General features: G+C 34.1%; 1 protein-coding gene across 1 annotated transcript; it reads right to left on the bottom strand.

The window, feature by feature from the left end:
* Positions 1 to 10182: 10182 nt before the first annotated feature.
* LOC132738480 (uncharacterized) lies at positions 10183 to 21511 on the bottom strand. Its single transcript, XM_060725983.1, has 2 exons — positions 21110 to 21511; positions 10183 to 12000 (listed from the first exon to the last, which is right to left on the bottom strand). Exons 1-2 carry the CDS (start codon positions 21117 to 21119, stop codon positions 10184 to 10186), a joined length of 1827 nt encoding a protein of 608 aa, XP_060581966.1. The 5' UTR covers positions 21120 to 21511; the 3' UTR covers position 10183.
* Between the last annotated feature and the right edge of the window lie 525 nt (positions 21512 to 22036).

Genomic DNA, 22036 nt, shown 5'->3' with positions numbered 1-22036 from the left:
TGTTTTGTGTTTACATAAAGTAGCTATGTAATGTTAAAACACCACATGCTATAGTTGGTCACAATATAAATATATAGTGTTGTTGGGAAACTTGACAGTTTTTTTTAAGAAGGACCAAATTTTTTTTTTGTCTCGTAAGAAGGAACATGGCTTCCAATGCATAGTTAATTCATTCAAATTAGACATATTCAAAAAGAATTGCATAGAATTCAATACATTTTCATGATTAAAATATTTTTACTGATGAGCATAGTATATCTTTAAAGGTAAGTGGTTTAGGTGCATTACTTTGACTATGGTCACCACCAATTAAATCTATTTATTTGCTTAGTAACACAACTTTTTAAAGTCATATAAATTTGTAAAATGTGAGTGATTCTGATAATCTATATACAGCTAAGTCAAGATGAGATGATTAGGTTTTACTGACTGCTTACTACATGAAGTCACTTATTTCAATGTCAAATGCCTTGAGGTGAAAGGAATTGAAAACTTGAATTTCAAAATACAATTTAAGTGAATTACATGTCACAAATGAGCCGTGTCATGACAAAACCAACATAATGGGTTTGCGACCAGCATGGATCCAGACCAGGTTAGTCTGATCAGGATCCATGCTGTTTGCTTACAAACCTTATTACAAGTAGAGAAACTGATAGCGAACAGAATGGATCCTGATCAGACTGGGCGGATGCCCATTATGTTGGTTTTGTCATGACACGGCTAAAACGTTTTTGCTATCGACTTTGTTCCTAAATTAAACAACAGAATGCATAATGAAAAGATATTGAAATAATTAATATACAATTGGCTCTTTGTGCCAAGCTTACAGATTTTAAATAAACCTTGAGCCCTGTGTTGGCCTTTAAACATGTCAAACATTTAGAAAGTATTTATTAAGGAAAAGTGTGTACAAATAATCATGTACCTCTTCATTATATGCCCATGACATTGAAAAAACATTGTGTCATCTGTTTACTTCAAGGTTAGTCACATTGACAGTATCACATTTTAGACTTTATCTCTCTCGATTCCATTCATAAATAGCATTCTCAAAATGGGTCCTCTTTAATTTCACATTCATCAATCTGACAAAAAACCTCCTGGAAAAGAAGTTAGAAACATATGCCACTAATTATGTCAGTTAATGTCAAATAAATACTTTGAGAAAACTATTTGGTCAAAATTGTAAATGTACAAAGATTTTCAAACCAAATATATATATAACAATGAACATTTCCTTTTTTAACTTTCTAACATATATAATGTATGGTCTTACTTGAAGAAAATGTTTGCCCGTGTGACCGAAAAGGGATTAAGGACCATTACTATTGTTTTTCCTTTTGTTTATTAAAGGGCCATGGCCCCATATTCTATTGTTATGGAATGAATTCTATTGTTCTCTTTTGTTATGCTACAGTAAGATGGATATGTATATCAAAGTCAGAAAAAAGCTAACATGTTTTTACCTTAATGGCCTGTATAATTATGTTTCACAGCTTCTCAGCAAACAACCAACTGAGCCACAATTGAAATCTTGTCCGCTCATAAATGATAAATACGAGTAAAAATGACTCTGGACAAGTTAATCTCCCAAAAATGCCCGTCCTGCAGGACATGTGAAATTTCTAGCATAAATTAATCAAATTTCAATTCAATTCTTTTGAAACCATTTCTCAAGTTTTACTAGTAAGACAGAGCACAAAATAATTCCCGTGTGTTTGATGGGCAAAACTGATGTTGATTTGTTGAATGCAACGCTTAATTCTGTCCGATTCTATTTTGTAAAAACTTACTAAAAGCCTGTGCGGCGATTCCAGTATGTTCCACAATTTTTTTTTTAAATGTAACAATGCAATATTCGGCAAATGTTTAGCCAGAAAGAAGTTAGTTAAACAGTGTCTTCAAAAAAAGAAAAATTGTCTTTCAAAAAAGAAAAAATGAGTCAGAACATGTAGGAAATTTATATTTTTTTAAGCATTGTTGTTGTTGTTGTTTTTTCGTTTTTCAATCCCTGATATATTATTTGTAGTATTTGTAACTATTATCTATTCTATTTGTAATAGAACAGCATTTTTCCCTTATAAAACTATTTACGTTCCCAATAAAAAAAGACAGCAAATTTTCAAATGTTTTATTTTTAAAGTCCCAAAATTACTGTCAAAATTCCCATCCAAAATTGGCATATATAAAATGGATGATTTCATATTGATAAGTGATATGTGATAAAAACCAAGTACAACTACATCTGACAGAGCAATATTTGTACCTAGTTCATTTTATACTTCCGAACATTATTTATGTACATGTACTCATTTTTTTCACTCCAATAGGAAATCAATATATTATGCATGGTTTAACTTTAAAATGTGTATAAATATTATGCATAATTCTCATGTCTCCCTGGATAAAATTCAAAATTAACCATGTGGCATGAATACCTGTCAGTTATGTAGTATCAATTTGAGTCAAAACGCATTTTTTCCAAAAAAAAATTGTACTGGTAGCGTATAGAGAATAGTTATCCAGAACTAAGCAAATGTCAGGGTTTTTCGATGCTAATCCCCAGTGTAAATATAATTATAACCTTACTCAAATTTCTTAAAATGAGGGTGAAGTGTCTGCAAAAAAGGGCCTAGGGTGAAGTGTCTGGGGGGTTAAGTGTCTGTAAGCCGAGGTGATGGACAAGGCAAGACATGTCAATTTTTTGTAGCTAATATTATGAAGTTGCAGTACAATGAGAGACTGGCACTACTTGTATATTTTTTATTTAAAAAAGCTGTAAGGTAAGCATCAACAATATGTATACGCTAGATGTAAATAACTCACCTCCAAAAAATATATAAAAAAAATGGGTCAAAAATGTCTGGGTAGGAAATGGTTTGAGGGAGGACTTTCAAGGGAAGGAACTGCTAAACTTAAAATTTGATAAGGTCAATTCAGTACAAAAAAAAGCTTTACCCGATAATGGCCGATTGTGAAGAAAATTTGTAAAAAATAGAGCTTTTAATTGCAACTTAAATATCAACGTTCTGAAATATAAAACAATGAACATCAGTCATCTTGAATAACGTTGTATTGAAAGTCATATCCGCGGATATGACTCATATCCGGTATTAAGTCAAACTCTTGTATTTTTTGTAAGCAACCAGAATCGCCAACGATTTCGCCACTGATAAATGGATAAATGCAAAACAAGCAAAGTTATTCAACAGTTAGGTAAATGGGAGATAAGGTTTTTGTAAATATAAAACTTACAACTCGTTTTAACACGTGGAACTTCTATATAAACTTCTCAATCTTTCACGGATGAACTTGTAAACAATTGCGATTGCGGTAAAATGACGTTAGGGCGAAAATAGTTCGTATTCATACGCATGCATTGTTTTTTCTTAAACTTACACTTATGAAGCATTAGGCCCTATAAGCTTTAAAGTTAGCTGATCTGAAATCCGTATTCCATTACTTGCTAAATTTTTGAGTTCTATGACACTTAATTAACTTGTGACTACATGTAATTTGTACTATATTTATGCAAGTACTTTGGCTATGATCGACCGCTGGCGTAGTAATATTAAAATCGCGTAAAGCAAAAATATACATACAATTTTAAAAGACGATTGCTAAATTTAGTACAAAATTGGCCAGTCAATTTTAAAATAGATAGAGAACTATGATTTTGGAGTTACTGCGAAGTTTTGGAACTATTTTGCTTAGCGTAGGTAGCTGTCTATTTGTGGTCATATCATAGTAAATCTGAATTTGTCGTTATTCCATTGGGGGCGCATGCGCCCCCAAAAAACATCTAAGTCAAGGGCTTTAAAACTCTAAAAATACTAAATAAATCCAATCGAAAATACTCAGGAGCACAACTACACATGCTGATCAATATTCCTGTAAAGTTTCATGACTCTATGTCAAATACTTTTTGAGTTACATGCGACACAAGTTGAAAATTGCAAAATTTTACTAAGTCAAGGGCAATAACTCTAAAAATACTAAATAAATCCACACGAAAATACCCAGTTGCACATCTACACATGCTGATCAACATTCTTGTAAAGTTTCATGACTCTCGGTCAAATACTTTTTGAGTTATGTGCGACACAAAAGTGAACAGACGGAAGGACGGACAGACGGACAAGGGTAAATCTAAATGCCCGCCATTAAAGTGGGGGCACAAAAATGGGCACGTCTAAAACTATACCAGCCATAACCGTTGTTACTTGATGGATTTTATTTATTTTGTTAATTTACATATTTTATAGCAGTGATAATAACAAGAGCTGGCAGAGGAGACAACACACTCTACTAAATAAATCCATGTGTAAAGGAAAACAAAACTATGAAAAAAAATAAACACATTTTTGTATAGGTATCAAGAAAGCATTTATATGTTCAATATTTTTGCATCACATAATTTGCATGACACCATGTCATTATAGAAGTTCAACATACATTTCTATGCTCTAACTAAAAAGGCAACAATCTGAGTCATTTTCCCTTCAGTAACAAAAGTGATAAGAGCAAGAAATTTTTAAAATAAATCTAAAGTTCAAAGAAGAAATTTCTCTTAAAATAAAGATGTTGGAGTTATGAACCTTGTTGTACATGTCGAAATAATGACAAAGATAATTTATCAAGTCTAAATTACATAGATACCATTTATATAACAAAAAGATATTAGAAATATTTATCAAAACTTAAAGGGACTCCACTGAGGTTTTTTGAAATGATGGAACTGAAAATATTTTTTCCAGATAAATGTACCATTTGAAGTAGGTTTAAACCACTAATCTTTGTGCAAAATTTCAGATCATTTGCGCACTTTGTTTTTCCAGAATAATTATTCTAATTGTAACAAGAGGGCCATGATGGCCCTGAGGTCGCTCACCTGTATATAGCCCCCCCCCGGCCCAATTTTTACCCAAGGGCTTTTATTTGTTTATTTGAACAGACTTGGTAGACACCCATAAGAAGATGTTTCATGCAAAACATCTAAGTTCTAGCTCATTGGGTTTTTTAAAAGAAGATTTTTTAAGTTTTTACTATACACATAGAGTAAAAAACAATGACACCCCTCGGGCAGGGCCAGTTTTGACCCCTGGGCTTTTATTTGAACAAACTTTGTAGATATTTACTTAAAGATGTTTCATGCTTAATATCTAAACTCTAGTTATTTGGGTTTTTTCAAAGAAGATTTTTAAGTTTTTGCTATGTATATAAGGAAAATCAATGACCCCCGGGGCGGGGCCAGTTTTGACCCCAGGGCTTTTATTTGAACATACTTGGTAGACACCCATTAGAACATGTCTCATGCTAAATATCTTATACCCCGGTCACATATTCACGGAATACGCCCACGGAAGAGCCACGGATTAATTCCGGCATCGTCCGTAGCTACCCGTACTGGTCTGTAGCTCTCCGTATTGTAACCGTAATCAATCGTAGTAGTCCTTGTATATCCGTAGCGATCCTTGACAATTTTTGAACATGCACAAAAATTTGCTACGGAAAAATCAACCGTAGCGTATCCCTACTAGTCGCTGTCGCTGATTCGTGTCGCTCCGTACCAAACCGTGTCGGTCCGTAACAATCCGTGTCTCTCCCGGGGCTTTTGGTGGTAAATCCGTCGAACTCCGTCCTCATACCGCTGTGTGTCCGTATTGGAACCGTAGCGGACTACGGAATTTCACATTTCCGTAGTAATCCGTGAACGATTAGACCGTAGCTCTTCCGTGGCATTATCCGTGAATATGTGACCGGGGCATTAGCTCTAGCTCTTTGGGTTCTTTAAAAGAAGATTTTATAAGTTTTTACTATATGCATATAAGGAAAATCAATGACCCCTGGGGAGGGGCCAATTTGGACCCCAGGGGTTTTATTTGAACAAACTTGGTAGACATTCACTAGAAGATGTTTCATGCCAAATATATAAGCTTTAGCTCTTACAGTTCTTTAAAAGAAGATTTTTTAAGTTTTTACTATATGCATATAGGGAAAATCAATGACCCCCTGGGGCGGGGCCAATTTTGACCCCAGGGCTTTTATTTGAACAAACTTGGTAGACATTTACTAGAAGATGTTTTATGCCAAATATCTAAGCTCTAGCTCTTACGGTTCTTTAAAAGAAGATTTTTTAAGTTTAAACTATATGCATATAGGGAAAATCAATGACCCCCAGGGCGGGGCCAATTTTGACCCCAGGGCTTTTATTTGAACAAACTTGGTAGACATTCACTAGAAGATGTTTCATGCCAAATATCTAAGCTCTAGCTCTTTGGGTTCTTTAAAAGAAGATTTTTTAAGTTTTTACTTTATGCATATAGGGAAAATCAATGACCCCCTGGGGCGGGGCCAATTTTGACCCCAGGGCTTTTATTTGAACAAACTTGGTAGACATTCACTAGAAGATGTTTCATGCCAAATATCTAAGCTCTAGCTCTTACAGTTCTTTAAAGGAAGATTTTTTAAGTGTTTACTATATGCATATAGGGAAAATCAATGACCCCCGGGGCGGGGCCAATTTTGACCCCAGGGCTTTTATTTGAACAAACTTGGTAGACACTCACTAGAAGATGTTCCATGCCAAAAATCTTAGCTCTAGCTCTTACAGTTCTTTAAAAGAAGATCTTTTAAGTTTTTACTATATGCATATAGGGAAAATCAATGACCCCCCGGGGGCGGGGCCAATTTTGACCCCAGGGCTTTTATTTGAACAAACTTGGTAGACACTCATTAGAAGATGTTTCATGCCAAATATCTAAGCTCTAGCTCTTAGGGTTGTTTAAAAGAAGATATTTAAAGATTTTTCTTTCGGTTGCCATGGCAACCAGAGTTCTGCATGGAATTAAATTCTTTGAACAATTTTTAAAGGTGACCACCAAAGGAACATTCCTGTGAAGTTTGGATGAAATTGGCTCAGTAGTTTATGAGGAGATGTCATTTAAAGCAAAAGTTTACGGACGGACGACGGACGGACGGACCGACGGACGCCGGACGAAAAGCGATCACAAAAGCTCACCCTGTCACTTTGTGACAGGTGAGCTAAAAATATGACCATAAATGAAAAGCATTTAAACGCTTTTCACAACAAATCGAGCTAAGAAAAGCATAAAAATACGATTTTCAATTTATTTCGAAGTATATATCTTGACTATCATGCATATATTTCAGTTTAAAGTACCCCAGGTTATTTATGTATGACAATTCAAATTTTATGTTCTTAGGCTTTTAAACCTCCATCACAAGTTTGAAGTTCGCTGTTATTAAGTCATTGACTGGACACAGTTTTGTTTTCAGACTGCTTAACAGAAGAACCAACTGGCAACCGACAAATGTGATGCAATTAGTCACTTAGTGCAATATATCCCCATTTCTACTAAGGGGGCATAACTATGTTAATTTACATAATTATACAGTATATTAAGCTGTCCATCATAAAGATATTTGTAAAGTCTTACCAAGACAATGGGAAGTTTTTCAAATACAAATCTACAAATTGATCTATCATCACACAATGCTCCATGTAAATGTCATGGGAGATTCTGCACAACAAAGAATAGGAAATTTTGATCCATTAGGCCACTGAAATGAGAAATAACACATATTGTTAAATGTATATTATAATATATTTATGTGATGAACTGATTTCCATGAAACATAAAATATAACAGGCGGCAGAATACTGATGTGTAGATTTAACTGTGACATCATGACTAAAACTCTTGCATACTTGAATAAATGTTTTATGTTTTCTGGTAAATAAGTATCAAAATACCTTTGTTATTAAATAAGGCGGACATATTTGAAACAATGAACAAAAGGCATGGCAACCAGAGCATGGCAACTGAAAAAAAAACCTTAAAAATTGTCTTTTACCATCTAAAATTTTTCTATTACCATCTCATGTCTTCAGGTTTGGGTACATGATGGTGAATGGTGAACAAGCCTGAAAAGTTTCAAAGCCATATGTCAATGGACTTTGAAAATATTTGAGGTGGAATGCAAACTTTAACATATATTCTAAGTCGAAAAAGGGGCATAATTCTGCCAAAATGCTTGATAGAGCTACCTCCTCCTGTCTGCAGGTTAGGGTCATGATAGTGAATAAGTGTGCAAAGTAACAAAGCCATATGTCAATGGACTTTGAAAATATTTGAGGTGCTACTCAAACTTAAGCATAAATTCTAAGTAAAAAAGGGACATAATTCTGTCAAAATGCTTAATAGAGTTGCCTCCTCCTGTCTACATGTTGGGGGCATGATGGTGAATAAGTGTGCAAAGTAACAAAGCCATATGTCAATGGACTTTGAAAATATTGAGGTGGTAACTCAAACTTATTAATAATTAAGCATAAATTCTAAGTAAAAAAGGGACATAATTCTGTCAAAATGCTTGATAGAGTTACCTCCTCCTGTCTACATGTTTGGGGCATGATTGTGAATAAATGTGCAAAGTAACAAAGCCATATGTCAATGGACTTTCAGTTTGAAAATATTTGAGGTAATATGCAAACTTAAGCATAAATTCTAAGTAAAAAAGGGACATAATTCTGTCAAAATGCTTAAAAGAGTTACCTCCTCCTGTCTACATGTTGGGGGCATGATGGTGAATAAGTGTGCAAAGTAACAAAGCCATATGTCAATGGACTTTGAAAATATTGAGGTGGTAACTCAAACTTATTAATAATTAAGCATAAATTCTAAGTAAAAAAGGGACATTATTCTGTCAAAATGCTTAATAAAGTTACCTCCTCCTGTCTACATGTTTGGGGCATGATGGTGAATAAGTGTGCAAAGTAACAAAGCCATAAGTCAATGGACTTTGAAAATATTTTAGGTGGTGCGCAAACTTAAGCATAAATTCTAAGTCAAGGGACATAATTCTGTTAAAATGCTTAATATAGTTACCTCCACCTGTCTACAGATTGGGGGGGGGGGGGGTCATGATGGTGAATAAGTGTGCAAAATAACACAGCCATATGTCAATGGACTTTGAAAATATTTTAGATGGTAGCTATTTAACAATTGTTCATATATTCATGTGTCTTTATTAACTAAGTTTTATTCTAACTATAGATCTACTAGTAAAATAAAAAAATTATGGAAAAATGTTAAAAAGTGGATTTTTTTTATTATAATAATTATAAAGTGTTTTTATTTAATTTAAATAAAATATCTTATTATATAATTCAATAAGAATAATCTATTTCAATACTTAGGTGTGTAAAATGAAATAAAATAAAAAAAAATAAAAAAATCAATATAAAATCTCTTACCTGTAAAATATTTTCCAAATCCTTATTCCAAGTTATCCATTAAGTTCATATAATAAAATTCCTTGAATTATTTCTCCTCTTAAAATGTTTTTATTTATTTATTTATAAACAACTGTCACTTAATTAAACTTTAAACTGAAATAAATGTTTGTAAATTAAATGACCAAACTATACAGTACATGTATAACATAGAAGAAACCGCCATTTTGTTTTTTAAGTGTCCATTTTTAAATTGTTTTCATTTAAATTTATTGAAGATATTTCATCAGTTTATCTAACAATGTTTTTCCTTTGTTTATTTTTTACTTGGTTTTATTGTTTTGAACTCAATCACCCGTCCCCGCCAGTCGTCGTCGTCTTTTATCACATGAAAAGTTTTTGAACTCCGAATATTTTCTCTAACACGGTCATATTCTGTGTACGGTGTAATGGCGTCCATCTTTACTGTAACTGACTGCGGCAGATTTTCCAGCACGGAAATAAAGTTCTGTAAACTTTCTGCAGACATTTCTATCTTCCACAACTTCACACGTTCAATATTCAACATGTCACGTGACAGTAACAATAAACTTTCATCATCTAGATTGATGTACGACAACGTAACATTAACTAATGACGGTGTTGTTATATTTAATTGTAGTATCCCAGGTAACTTCTCCAAGTATAACTTTGATAGAGTTGAATGTTGAGACAAGTCCAAGTTACATCTCTTACAATCATAGAGGCTGTACTTGTGTTCTTTACAGTATAACACCTCCAATGTTAACTCTTTCATTGATTTTTGAGCGGAGATAAAATTGTAAAATGTTTCCAGTATTTTGTGAGATATCGTGAAGTCTCTAATATATAAATATTGTAAGTTTTGTACTCGCGCTAAATTTTCACTCAGATTGTCTTCATCATTTATCCATGTACCCCCGACAAAAGTAACGTACTGTAAACTGGGAAACAAGATCGGCTTATCTCAGCCTCCTTCTCCCTGCTGTAACCCTCATAGTAAAGTTTCTGTATATGACTGAGATCTGTGAGAGAGAATAAATCTATAATTTCACGTAAACTGCTGGAAGGAAACAACATGTTTATATAAAGTGATTTTATGTTGGTTTTATTTTGTTTTAATAAACGTTGTAACAGCTTACTGTGCTTGGTGTCGTAGTCAATGAAGAAATCTTGTAAACATAATTGAATATTTTCACTTTCAGGCATTTCTTGTAAACACGACATGAACATTTCCTGTATGTTATATAATGGGTTCATGTACCTGTCCTCGTAACCTGTCCTAGTTCTATAGTCGCGTGTTTCCTCGTCTTCATTTATCATAGACATCCAATCATTTGATATTTCACACATCCAGTCAGCATTCATTCCACTTATAAATTCACACATTTTTGACATGTCCAGAATATCTTGAACAGTTCTACATTTTTCTACAACAGTTTTCTGAGCGTCACTTAGAGAACTTATAAATATGGCGGCAAAGAATTCTTGCACTGTTTTGTGAGAAAACGATACTTTAATAATTTCTTTAATTAAAGTTTTACTTCTACTTTCTGACAGTATTCCTGAGAGAAGACTTAATTTCATGTCGTCTGCTTTGAGATATATATCAGCAACCGTTCTATCAAATACCAGCGTGTTTTCTCTGTTTTCATTAAATAATGTTTGGTAAGCTAGTTCTGCTAATGATGTTATAAGACTGTAAAACTTTTTACAAAATTCACGACTTTTGAAGTATTCTGGAATTACACTGGCAGACGATTCACGAGATGGTTGAACTTCCGGGTGTTTCTTTGACGTTCTTGATAATAGAAATTCAATGATATTGGTGTAAATTTCATGTTTTGAATTTCCTATAGGAATGTTGTTGCACCATAGGCAAACTATATACATGAGGAGGAGTGGAATCACTTGCATGTGCTCTAGGTGACGGTCACGTATCACTTTATTAAAGTCCCGTCTTTTACTCTCCAGTACTCTATCGTCACGGACACCGGTCATTTTTCTTATAGCATTTTCTTCAAGTTGCCGCGTAGAATCTGCACTTAATTGAACCAATTCTACTTTTTTGTTTATTTGACTTGTTTTGAGATTTGCGACTCCGAGCTTCCACGGTCGAGTTGTCGTTAGAATAACACAATTATCACGTACGTACCGATGTGGGATTTTTTCTGTTATTTCGCTACAGCTATTATCAGGGTGACTCCATTCATCAAGACCGTCCAAAATAATCAAGCATTTTTCTCTACGTAACACTTCACGTATTGTTGCAGAAGTAGGAAGTTTCCTCGTAATTTGCTGTTCAATCATTTCGTCAATGTTGCAAACTGAGGTACAGTCTCTTAATAAAACCAAAAATAAGAACTTGAAGTCAAATAACGTTTTTAACTCGTCGTCTTTAAAGCTGGCGTAGTTTTCATCACGACAATGAGCTTGACACCACGTGACTGCAATATATTTTGAGAAAGCAGTTTTTCCAAAGCCTGCATCAGCTGATAGATAAATTTCTTGTTGATCTCGACTTCCGGTTAAAAACAGATCTTTCAAAGACTTTATCGGTGTTCTCTCCTCTTCATGACAAGTTAGGGACTTCTTTTTTACAGTGACTATATCTGGCATGACGTAGAACCCAGCTAGATGTGTCTCTATTTCTTCAAGAAGCGGTGACAGAGGTATTGAACTACACCTTTTTCTGTAGAATTTTATCAGGTCGCCTTGAAGTTCTGAAAATAGAGTAGAAAAAAGTGTTAATCAGTGACAATTCTTCTGTATAATATATGAAATGTTGAGGTGTTTACTAACATCAATTTTGCATGGTTAGGAACAAATAATGCATAATGACAAATAAGAAGTATAATACTATATTCAGATGCTATGTTTAACATTAACAATGCATAATTATAGCTAAACTTTGTTTTAATAATTGCATAAATTCATATGCAAAAACGAAGTATTTCCATCGTTATAATTAATACATTGTATGCTTGAAAGTAAGCATTTCCTTCTTCATTCTGAACCCGAAGAATTGGTGGGGGAGGGTCAAGCTAAAGAAGAAAATATTTCTTCTATAGTTCATTGAATGGACAAACACCAAGAACGATATATGTTTAACATGTTTGAACCGTTTTAAAATGATATTTTTACATTAAAAATATGAAAACAAATCTTGATCAAATGATATATTTGCATTGAAAATATGAAAACAAATAGTTATCACGGAGGGGAAATAAGAAGGGGGGGGGAGTTTTACTCGAACAGGAAGTAATTCCTCCTGATTTCTCCATCATTTTAATTTTGCCTTATCGGAATTCCTCGGCTATTATTCATAATCAGACTTAATACGGACTACAGTATTGTTTGATTTTATTAACCTGACGATAGCATACTTATGAGACTGATTATACGGTCAAAGCACACAATATATAGATATACTGTAGATTTTCGGCAAAGCACCTTATAACATGTGATTACATATGTTTCTGTAATATACATGTAGTTATACTGAGCGTCTTAACGCAATAAGGAGTACCACTAACGTTAGCTGGTTAGTTCTACAGTTTTGTAAACACTTGGTCATTTCTATTAAGAAATACTTAAAAAATAAAGAAAGAAACGAAACTATGACAACAGTTATCCTCTGACCACTAACCACTCGTATACCAGGAAATCACTTAACAGGATGTGATAACGACTTATATACTGTGACTTTTCGAAACATTATTTATATTTTCCATTTTAATTATCGTTAACTACATGGATATAACCGAAGTTGGATCGAATATTCAAGTTAATCTTATAAAATGTATTCATATTTGACAGGTCAATAAAATCAGACTGTAAAAGTATTTCTACCACGTGATTTTATATGTAAAACACAGAGTGTAATCTTTGATAAAGAATACGATGTCAATATTTGACATTCAAAAAAGTCTGTTTCGGTACAATTTTGATAATCAAATTATATAAACATACTGGACCCTATGTCAACAGGTTGGCATTTTGCACTTTCGATTTCTTAAACCATAAGCTTAATAATGCATTGTTTACTTTTATATCTATGAATTTACTTAATTTCGGTAGACTTATACTCGATATTTTGGGAGAAGAAAAAACTTAGTCATCAACTCCCAGCATTGAATTGCTATTTACATGGTTAGTTACTTGCTAGGTTAGACCAAAATACCATATACATACTATTCAAGAATGATAGATGTTGTGTTTTAAAGTAGGCAAATATTCAATTACCCATTTAAATGGCCAAACACAATCAAATCTTCTCGGTCCTTTCCACCAAACTTTGGATCAGGACATTGGACACAATTGACTATTGTATCAGAGGGACATTAAAATGTTTTTTTGAATAATTGTCTACTTTGAAACACATCATCTATCGAGTCACCGTACCTGTGCTCGACCAGCCCATTGCTCGACCAATACTTTTATTTGCGTACGATTTATGCGTTATTTAAGTGAGAAAAAAAAAACGCTCGGAGATCATGTGTGCTATTTATACATAACCTGTAACCTCTACACTCAAAGTTTGGTAGAACTTGGCAATTTTGCAGACGATAATAAACAGTACAAAAATATATGTCTATAATAAAAGTTGCAGTAAAAACTATTTAAAGGACTAACATAATGATAATTTAGGGCAAATTTGGACAATGCTTTGTTAAATTTCCTTTACTCATTGAGTTCCATGGGAAAGGGCCCCACAAATCATCAAATATAAGGCAATGGCTATGAACATGTTAACACATATGGCAGCTGTCCGGTTACAAATAGGGAACACACCACTGAAAGGGCCTCCGTGGCCGAGTGGTTAAGGTCGCTGACTTGAGATCACAGGTCCCTCACCGCTGTAGGTTCGATCCTCACTCGGGTCGAATTCTTTCATGTGAGGAAGCCATCCAGCTGGCTTACGGAAGGTCGGTGGTTCTACCCAGGTGCCGCGCTCGTGCCTGAAATAATGCCCGGAGGGGCACCTGGGGTCTTCCTCCACCAATAAAGCTGGAAAACAATCAACGAAAAAATCTCGGCGGGACGCTCTAGGATGGCCCGACTTGAGTGTACGGTCGCCCATATGGGTTTCCGGCGGCGACCTTAAATAAACGCATTTAAAAAAAAAGGGCAGACCAACTGTATATTACATCAAGTATCACACTTTACTATGTTTGCAGTGATAAGTAATCTCACCCCCCCCCCCCAGTGAAAAAAAGCCTCTGTAAAACACTTTATTTGTCAATGTCTAACATTAATTTTCCTTCCTATCATATTTATCTCATATCTATATCCATACACACTAAAACAGAAATGTTCCAAAATATTTTTGAAATAAAATTGTTAAACACAAAAAGTCATATCTGTTTTTCAAAAATAAAAGTTCTGATAAAAATAAAACCACCTGGTCGAGCACTGGTTACGTTGCTTGAAAAATATAGTGGTTTTAGGCCCTATGTACAACTCCGTGGTAAATGATATCCTGATCTGTGTCATTGTGAGGGCAATCACCTGGATTAGATCCCTATGTTTTTTTCAGGTTTTTACCAGATTGATAAAAAAACATGTGTTCATCTTAAAAGTGTCCAAAAAAAAAAGTAAATAATGACCCCCTTTGAAAATATAATATACGTTAACTTATATTATATTTTTAAAGGGGGTCATTATTTACATTTTTTGTTGTTTTTTTTGTGCCTGTGGGTTTAGACCCCGGGGTCTAATCCAGGATATAGCCATTATGAGTTTTAAAGGCCCAGCTTTGTAACAAAAAAAAGTTTTCGAGCAATATTTTTGTTTTGAAAGAGTTTTTTCTGGATTTTGTGAAATACTGGTTGAGCACTGGTCCGGTGACTCTAACCTGTTTCATGTTTATCTTCATTATCTGATATTTTACATTTTTCATGGATAATATTAAATGTTTAAATGTAAAAATATGAAATGTTAAATAACTTTTTTCACGGCTATAAATTATGAAACTCAAGTCATCTGAATCTCACTAGACTTTGGTTTTTCAGCGTATAACTCAGCTTTCAAATATAAATGAGTGGTAAATATCTAATCAAAACCGTTAATAACAGTGGACTATAATTATACATGTATAACATCATAAGTCACCAATAATTTGACATAAAATAAAACAATAAATTGTCGTCTGCTTTCACTTCCGTGACAAAATAACATAATTATTGTAAAGACATTTTTTAAAACAGTCAAAACATAGAATAAATAAAGTTTCAGTAAATCAAAATCTTACCATTTCTATCACTACTTATAAAGAATTCGCATCAAAAACAAACAAAAAGGAAAAATGTTTAAAAATGTTCCATCACTGGTGAATATGCGCGGACAACTGAAACGAACATTATATATCTATAAATAGAAATTTATTACTTTTTGACAAGCATAGCCAACTAGGGGAGGAGCCAGGATTTTAGGTAAGACAGTGCATACTATCATGGGTGAGGAACGGTTACACGAAGGATGGAGTTATTATGATAACTTGTCACGCAGTTCATGGAAACATAACAGATCTTCGGAAAACTTTATTGTGAAAAATTGAAATATAGTTAAATGGGGAGTTCAAGTGTTAAATTAAACTTTGATGATTAAGCTTGCCTTTCAAATTTGTATTTTATTTCAGAAAAAAACAAACTTAAAAATGTCCATTTGTCATCGCCTCTTGTTTAAAATCTGGTAGTTTTGTGTAAAAATTTCAAATTACTTGCTCACTCGAACATACTGACCTTTTTATTTATGATCTTCTTATCTAATTATAATGTAAAGTTGCAAATGTAATGCCCAGTCTAATAGATTTATACCCGATTTTCCAAATGTCACGGAGTTCTTGCGATAACTCTGAAAATGTCCTAGAGTTCTTATGATAACTTTTGTTACTGCCAGTGTGTTTCAAGATTGTGCTATGTTACGGCACGTTTTAAGCGTATTTCATTATTCAATAAGTGGTAAATCATTATGAAGCGTAAAGTACGTAGTACGCTTATCATTTTCACACAAATTTGGTTATATAATGTTGGTTTTGGTTGTTCAAGAGAGTTTTTCTTATCTCCGTTTCTTGTGGTTTTTTCTTCTCAATTTATATAACTTTTTACTAACGCATGTTTTGTAGACTGAAAAAGGCTAAATATAGACCATTAACATACAGGATAAAATATGCTTTGAATTCAATACTTAAGCATGATGTCTTCATGTATACATTATTCCTGGCAGTTTAAGAGAACATTAAGTAACAATATGTTATTGGTCTGCCGAAACAAAATACATGTTAATGGTTTGCAGCAAAATATGAAGTAGTATGCACTAACTTTATCTACATTTAATGAGGTTGGGGTCATCTTCAGGTATTCAACTGATATTTTGATTTCTGAAAGGTATTAATTTTTGCCATATAGACGTAGAAAAAATATGAGAACGATATAACAGTTTTCGTGCACTGCAGTTATTGTCGTGAGAGTAATTGATAAAAAAACATGAATTATATATCACTTGAAGGTGAAATATGTCTCAAATAAGAAAACAAAAGAAAAAGCCGTGTAACCGGCGTTTTGTGTAGTGACGACTCATACAGTTACTTAAGTAACGTAAAACCGGCGCACGACAAAAAAAAAGGGTTAGTTCATTACTTTGATGCATCACAGTATCCTTTAAACACTACATATAAGGGAAAAGTGTGTACACGTACGTATTCCTGACGTCACTAGAAAATATGACGTCATTCGCCCTATTGTAACGTTTTTGTGTTGTCGTTAAAGAGTTGATAAATTGGTATTTGGGCCTCGTATTTTTTGTAATCATTTTTTTAAATCAATAAATCTATTAAATGGCGCCGTAACTTTATATAAAGAAGTGTTCATAATTAAGTTTGGTACACAACTTGTACTCTGTCCTATGATTATATTTTTCTACACATCAAAGGACAGCTAAAGGGAACTTAATGATCTTCTGAATAATTTGTACAATTCCTTGTTAAGAACAAACATTTTATATTGATGTTATATCCTTTTAACTCCAACTTTTTCTCGTTAAACACTTTAGCATTACATATTTTCATTTATTGGAAGGTCATTTGAGCCGTGCCATGACAAAACCAACATAATGGGTGTGCGACCAGCATGGATCCAGACGGATGCGCAGGCTGGATTCGATCCATATGGAACGCCTGGACTGTCTTATGTGTAGAATGACTGATATACATGGTTAAATGTGATTCTGTTGAGTCCGAGATACAATATGCTGGGTCAAAATCCCAATATACTGGGTGGAAATCCAAATGCGCTCAGTTATTGAAGTGTAATGTTGTGTGCTGACTGTATTTTATTCAGTCAAGTCAATGTATTGTCGGGTGCATAAGTCGTTATGTTCAGTTCTTAAAACAAACAGGCATGTGGTAATACAATTATGTTGAGTTAAAAAGATATGTTGTAGGGTATGACAGTTGTTATGTTCGGTTGAAATAGCTCTTCTCATCATGTTCAACCATGAAAATAAACTGTTAAGTGGTACTATCATTTCGTTTGGCTGAGGCAGTGTATTATTGGGTGATCCTTTTATCATTTTCAGTTGAAGTGACATGCTGTTGGGTGCTTTATTCAGACTGTTCAGTCGTAAAATAGAACTGTTGAATAGTACTATCATTATGTTCAGTTCAGATAATATACTGTTCGGTGCAGAAGTCATTATGTTCAGTAGTGAACACAAAATGTTGTGTGATACCGTTATTATGTTCAGTTCAGATGATATACTGTTCGGTGCAGAAGTCATTATGTTCAGTTCAGATGATGTACTGTTCGGTGCAGAGGTCATTATGTTCAGTTCAGATGATATACTGTTCGGTGCGGAAGTCATTATGTTCAGTAGTGAACACAAACTGTTGTGTGATACCGTCATTATGTTCAGTTCAGATGATATTCTGTTCGGTGCAGAAGTCATTATGGTCAGTAGTGAACACAAACTGTGGTGTGATACCGTCATTATGTTCAGTTCAGATGATATTCTGTTCGGTGCAGAAGTCATTATGGTCAGTAGTGAACACAAACTGTGGTGTGATACCGTCATTATGTTCTGTTCAGATGATATCCTGTTTGGTGCAGAGGTCATTATGTTCAGTAGTGAACACAAACTGTGGTGTGATACCGTCATTATGTTCAGTTCAGATGATATTCTGTTCGGTGCTGAAGTCATTATGTTCAGTAGTGAACACACACTGTGGTGTGATACCGTCATTATGTTCAGTTCAGATGATATACTGTTCGGTGCACAAGTCATTTGATATGCGCTGAGTGGTCATACAATTATGTTGGGTTCATTCGGATTTCTTCGCGTCAAACAAGATGGCGGGCGGGAGCAACTAATTTCCATAGGTCACGTCGAGGCTAATGACCACTAAATTGCCAAAACAATTACCTATTTGAGTCACACATGGCCACAGTATAAAGAACGTTAAATATAAGTATGGAACCCCCATTTAAGACACACATGACCACAGTAAATGGAACATTATATATAAGTAAGTGTGGCCTAATAAAGTCAAACATGGCCAAAGTATAAAGAAAATTCTTTATAAGTAAGTGAAACCTAATTGAGTCACATATGGCCACAATATAATAGACATAATGTTTAAGTCAGGGAAATGTATTTGAGTCTAATTTTATTAGGCTACCCTTACTTATATATAATGTTCCATATACCTCTTCCGCTTATGACCAGTGACTCAAAACACAGGATATTACCTTACCTAAACCTACCTACGTTCACAACCTATAACTTTTAAGAGACACAAACTATGCTGACCCTTCACCATTAGGCTACATTCCTTACCCACTACCACCTTATATCAGCACACAATTGTTCTTCATACATAGACTCGCCACAACGGCTAGTACGTGACTATTATTCAGCACCGCCTACCCACCCATTAACATATCTATCTAATGTTCCATATACTCGCTGGACCATAGTAGTGACTCAAATAGGCTTCCCCCCACACCCAACACCCTCTCACTTAAATATTACTGTCTCCATTTTCATGCTGGTTATGTGGTGACTTCCAAATGGAAGTCACCAACCAATACTCATTTAAAAGCTCGTTAAATATGCTGCTGGCCATATGTGACTTTAATAGGCTACCCTTACTTATATACTCCATATACTGTGGCCATGTGTGACTCAAATAGGGTTCCCTTACTTGAATATGATGTTTTATATTTTAAATTTCGTTTGCTGTGTCCATTATGACTCTTATAGGTTACCAAACAGATAAATTTTAAGTTTTATTTACGGTGGTCACGTGTGACTTTAACAGGCTACCCTTACCTATATTTTAAGTTTTATATATACTGTACCCATTATGACTGTAACAGTATAGTATAGTCATGAATTAACTAATAAATACCCATAGGGTATTTAAAAGTCCAATTTATGAAAATAACGTTCTTAAGCCCCCCGATAATATTTATAGGGAAGAAAATTGTTTTGGCAATTTAGTGGTCATTAGCCTCGACGTGACCTCTTCCATCTTGTTGCCCGAAAATATCCGAATGAACCCAACATAATGGTTGTATCACACAACAGTTTGTGTTCACTATTGAACATAATGACCTCTGCACCGAACAGTATATCATCTGAACTGAACATAATGATAGTACCAAAAAACCACTGAACATAACGACCTTTGCACCGAACAACACATTGACTTGACTGAAGAAGATATAATCAGCACACAAGATAATGATAGTACCATTTAAGATAATGATTGTACCATTTAACAGTTCTATTTCACGACTGAACAGAAGGAATAAAGCACCCAACAGCATGTCATTGCAACTGAAAATAAAAAAAGTATCACCCAATAATACACTGCCTCAACCAAACAAAATGATAGTACCACTCAACTGTTTATTTTCATGGTTGAACATGATGAGAAGAGCACCAAACAGCATATTATTATAACCGAACATAATAACTGTAACACCCTACAACATATCTTTTTAACTCAACATAATTGTGTTTCCACATGCCTGTTTGTTTTAAGAACTGAACATAACGACTTATGCACCCGACAATACATTGACTTGACTGAATAAAATACAGTCAGCACACAACATAGCACTTCAATAACTGAGCACATTAGGATTTCCACCCAGCATTTTGTATCTCGGACTCAACAGAAAGACATTTAACTAGGTATATCATTCAATCTTAACATAAGACAGTCCAGGCGTTCCATAGATCCATGCTGAACGCAAACCCATTATGTTGGTTTTGTCATGACGCGGCTCAATTTTTATTCTAGTTAGGATGCTGTTGAATTTTCCTGTACTTTATTGATACAAGACATTAGCAAACTTGTATATCAAGTTACATTCTATTAAAATAATTTCACGTCTTCAGTTATTATGTTTATGCAGGTGAAGAAATCGTGTGTACATAAAAAAATAAAATAATGATAAACACCGCCTAGCGGGAGTCACACTCGATATTTTCTTACTCATCGGATGACACAAAGTAAGGAATACTCCAACAAAACATTAACAACAACATATTGTTATGAACTGGAACGGGAACGGAACATGATTTTTCCCGCAGTCAAGCTTATACACAGTACAGTCAAACTGGTAAATAAGGACCATCCAAAGAGAGAACATGCATGGCATTGAATGACAAAAGGTATTTATTAGGAACGACATTTTTCAATGAAGGTTTCAAAAAAGTGGTCTTAACTACTGGGTCTTCAATCGGAGTTTGTCTCTAACAAAGGTTTGACTGTATATCAATTCTGGAAAGTCACATGCATAGCTTATTTAAGTAAAATTTTACTTGTTTTCATCCGGTTATAACGTCTCCTCTCAAAAAACCTCTGAAAAATGTTTCCTTTCTTCTGTCTGTCTTGCCTTGTTTCATATGAAGGATAATTGAAACATTAACAGTTTAATCAAATCAGTTATAAGAATTTTGATACCTACTTTCCAAGACTTGAACCATTGTAATTGAATATGTGCTGTAAAATAGAAGAAGCCACTAAAATGTGCTGTATGATACAGTTACCATAAACATGTGTTGTATGATACAGTTACCATAAACATGTGCTGTATGATAACAGTTACCATAAACATGTGCTGTATGATAACAGTTACCATAAACGTGTGCTGTATGATACAGTTACCATAAACATGTGCTGTATGATACAGTTACCATAAACATGTGCTGTATGATACAGTTACCATAAACGTGTGCTGTATGATAACAGTTACCATAAATGTGTGCTGTATGAAAACAGTTATCATTAACATGTGCTGTATGATAACAGTTACCATAAACGTGTGCTGTATGATAACAGTTACCATAAACATGTGCTGTATGATAACAGTTACCATAAACGTGTGCTGTATGATAACAGTTACCATAAACGTGTGCTGTATGATAACAGTTACCATAAACGTGTGCTGTATGATAACAGTTACCATAAACATGTGCTGTATGATAACAGTTACCATAAACGTGTGCTGTATGATAACAGTTACCGTAAACGTGTGCTGTATGATAACAGTTACCATAAACGTGTGCTGTATAATAACAGTTACCATAAACATGTGCTGTATGATAACAGTTACCATAAACGTGTGCTGTATAATAACAGTTACCATAAACATGTGCTGTATGATAACAGTTACCATAAACGTGTGCTGTATGATAACAGTTACCATAAACATGTGCTGTATGATAACAGTTACCATAAATGTGTGC

Source organism: Ruditapes philippinarum, unplaced genomic scaffold (genome assembly GCF_026571515.1).
Source record: "Ruditapes philippinarum isolate M1 unplaced genomic scaffold, ASM2657151v2 ctg7318_1_1_1_1, whole genome shotgun sequence".
Taxonomy (NCBI): Eukaryota; Metazoa; Mollusca; class Bivalvia; order Venerida; family Veneridae; genus Ruditapes; species Ruditapes philippinarum.
The sequence above is the reverse complement of the archived record's forward strand: the minus strand, read 5'-3'. Positions and strand labels throughout refer to the sequence as shown.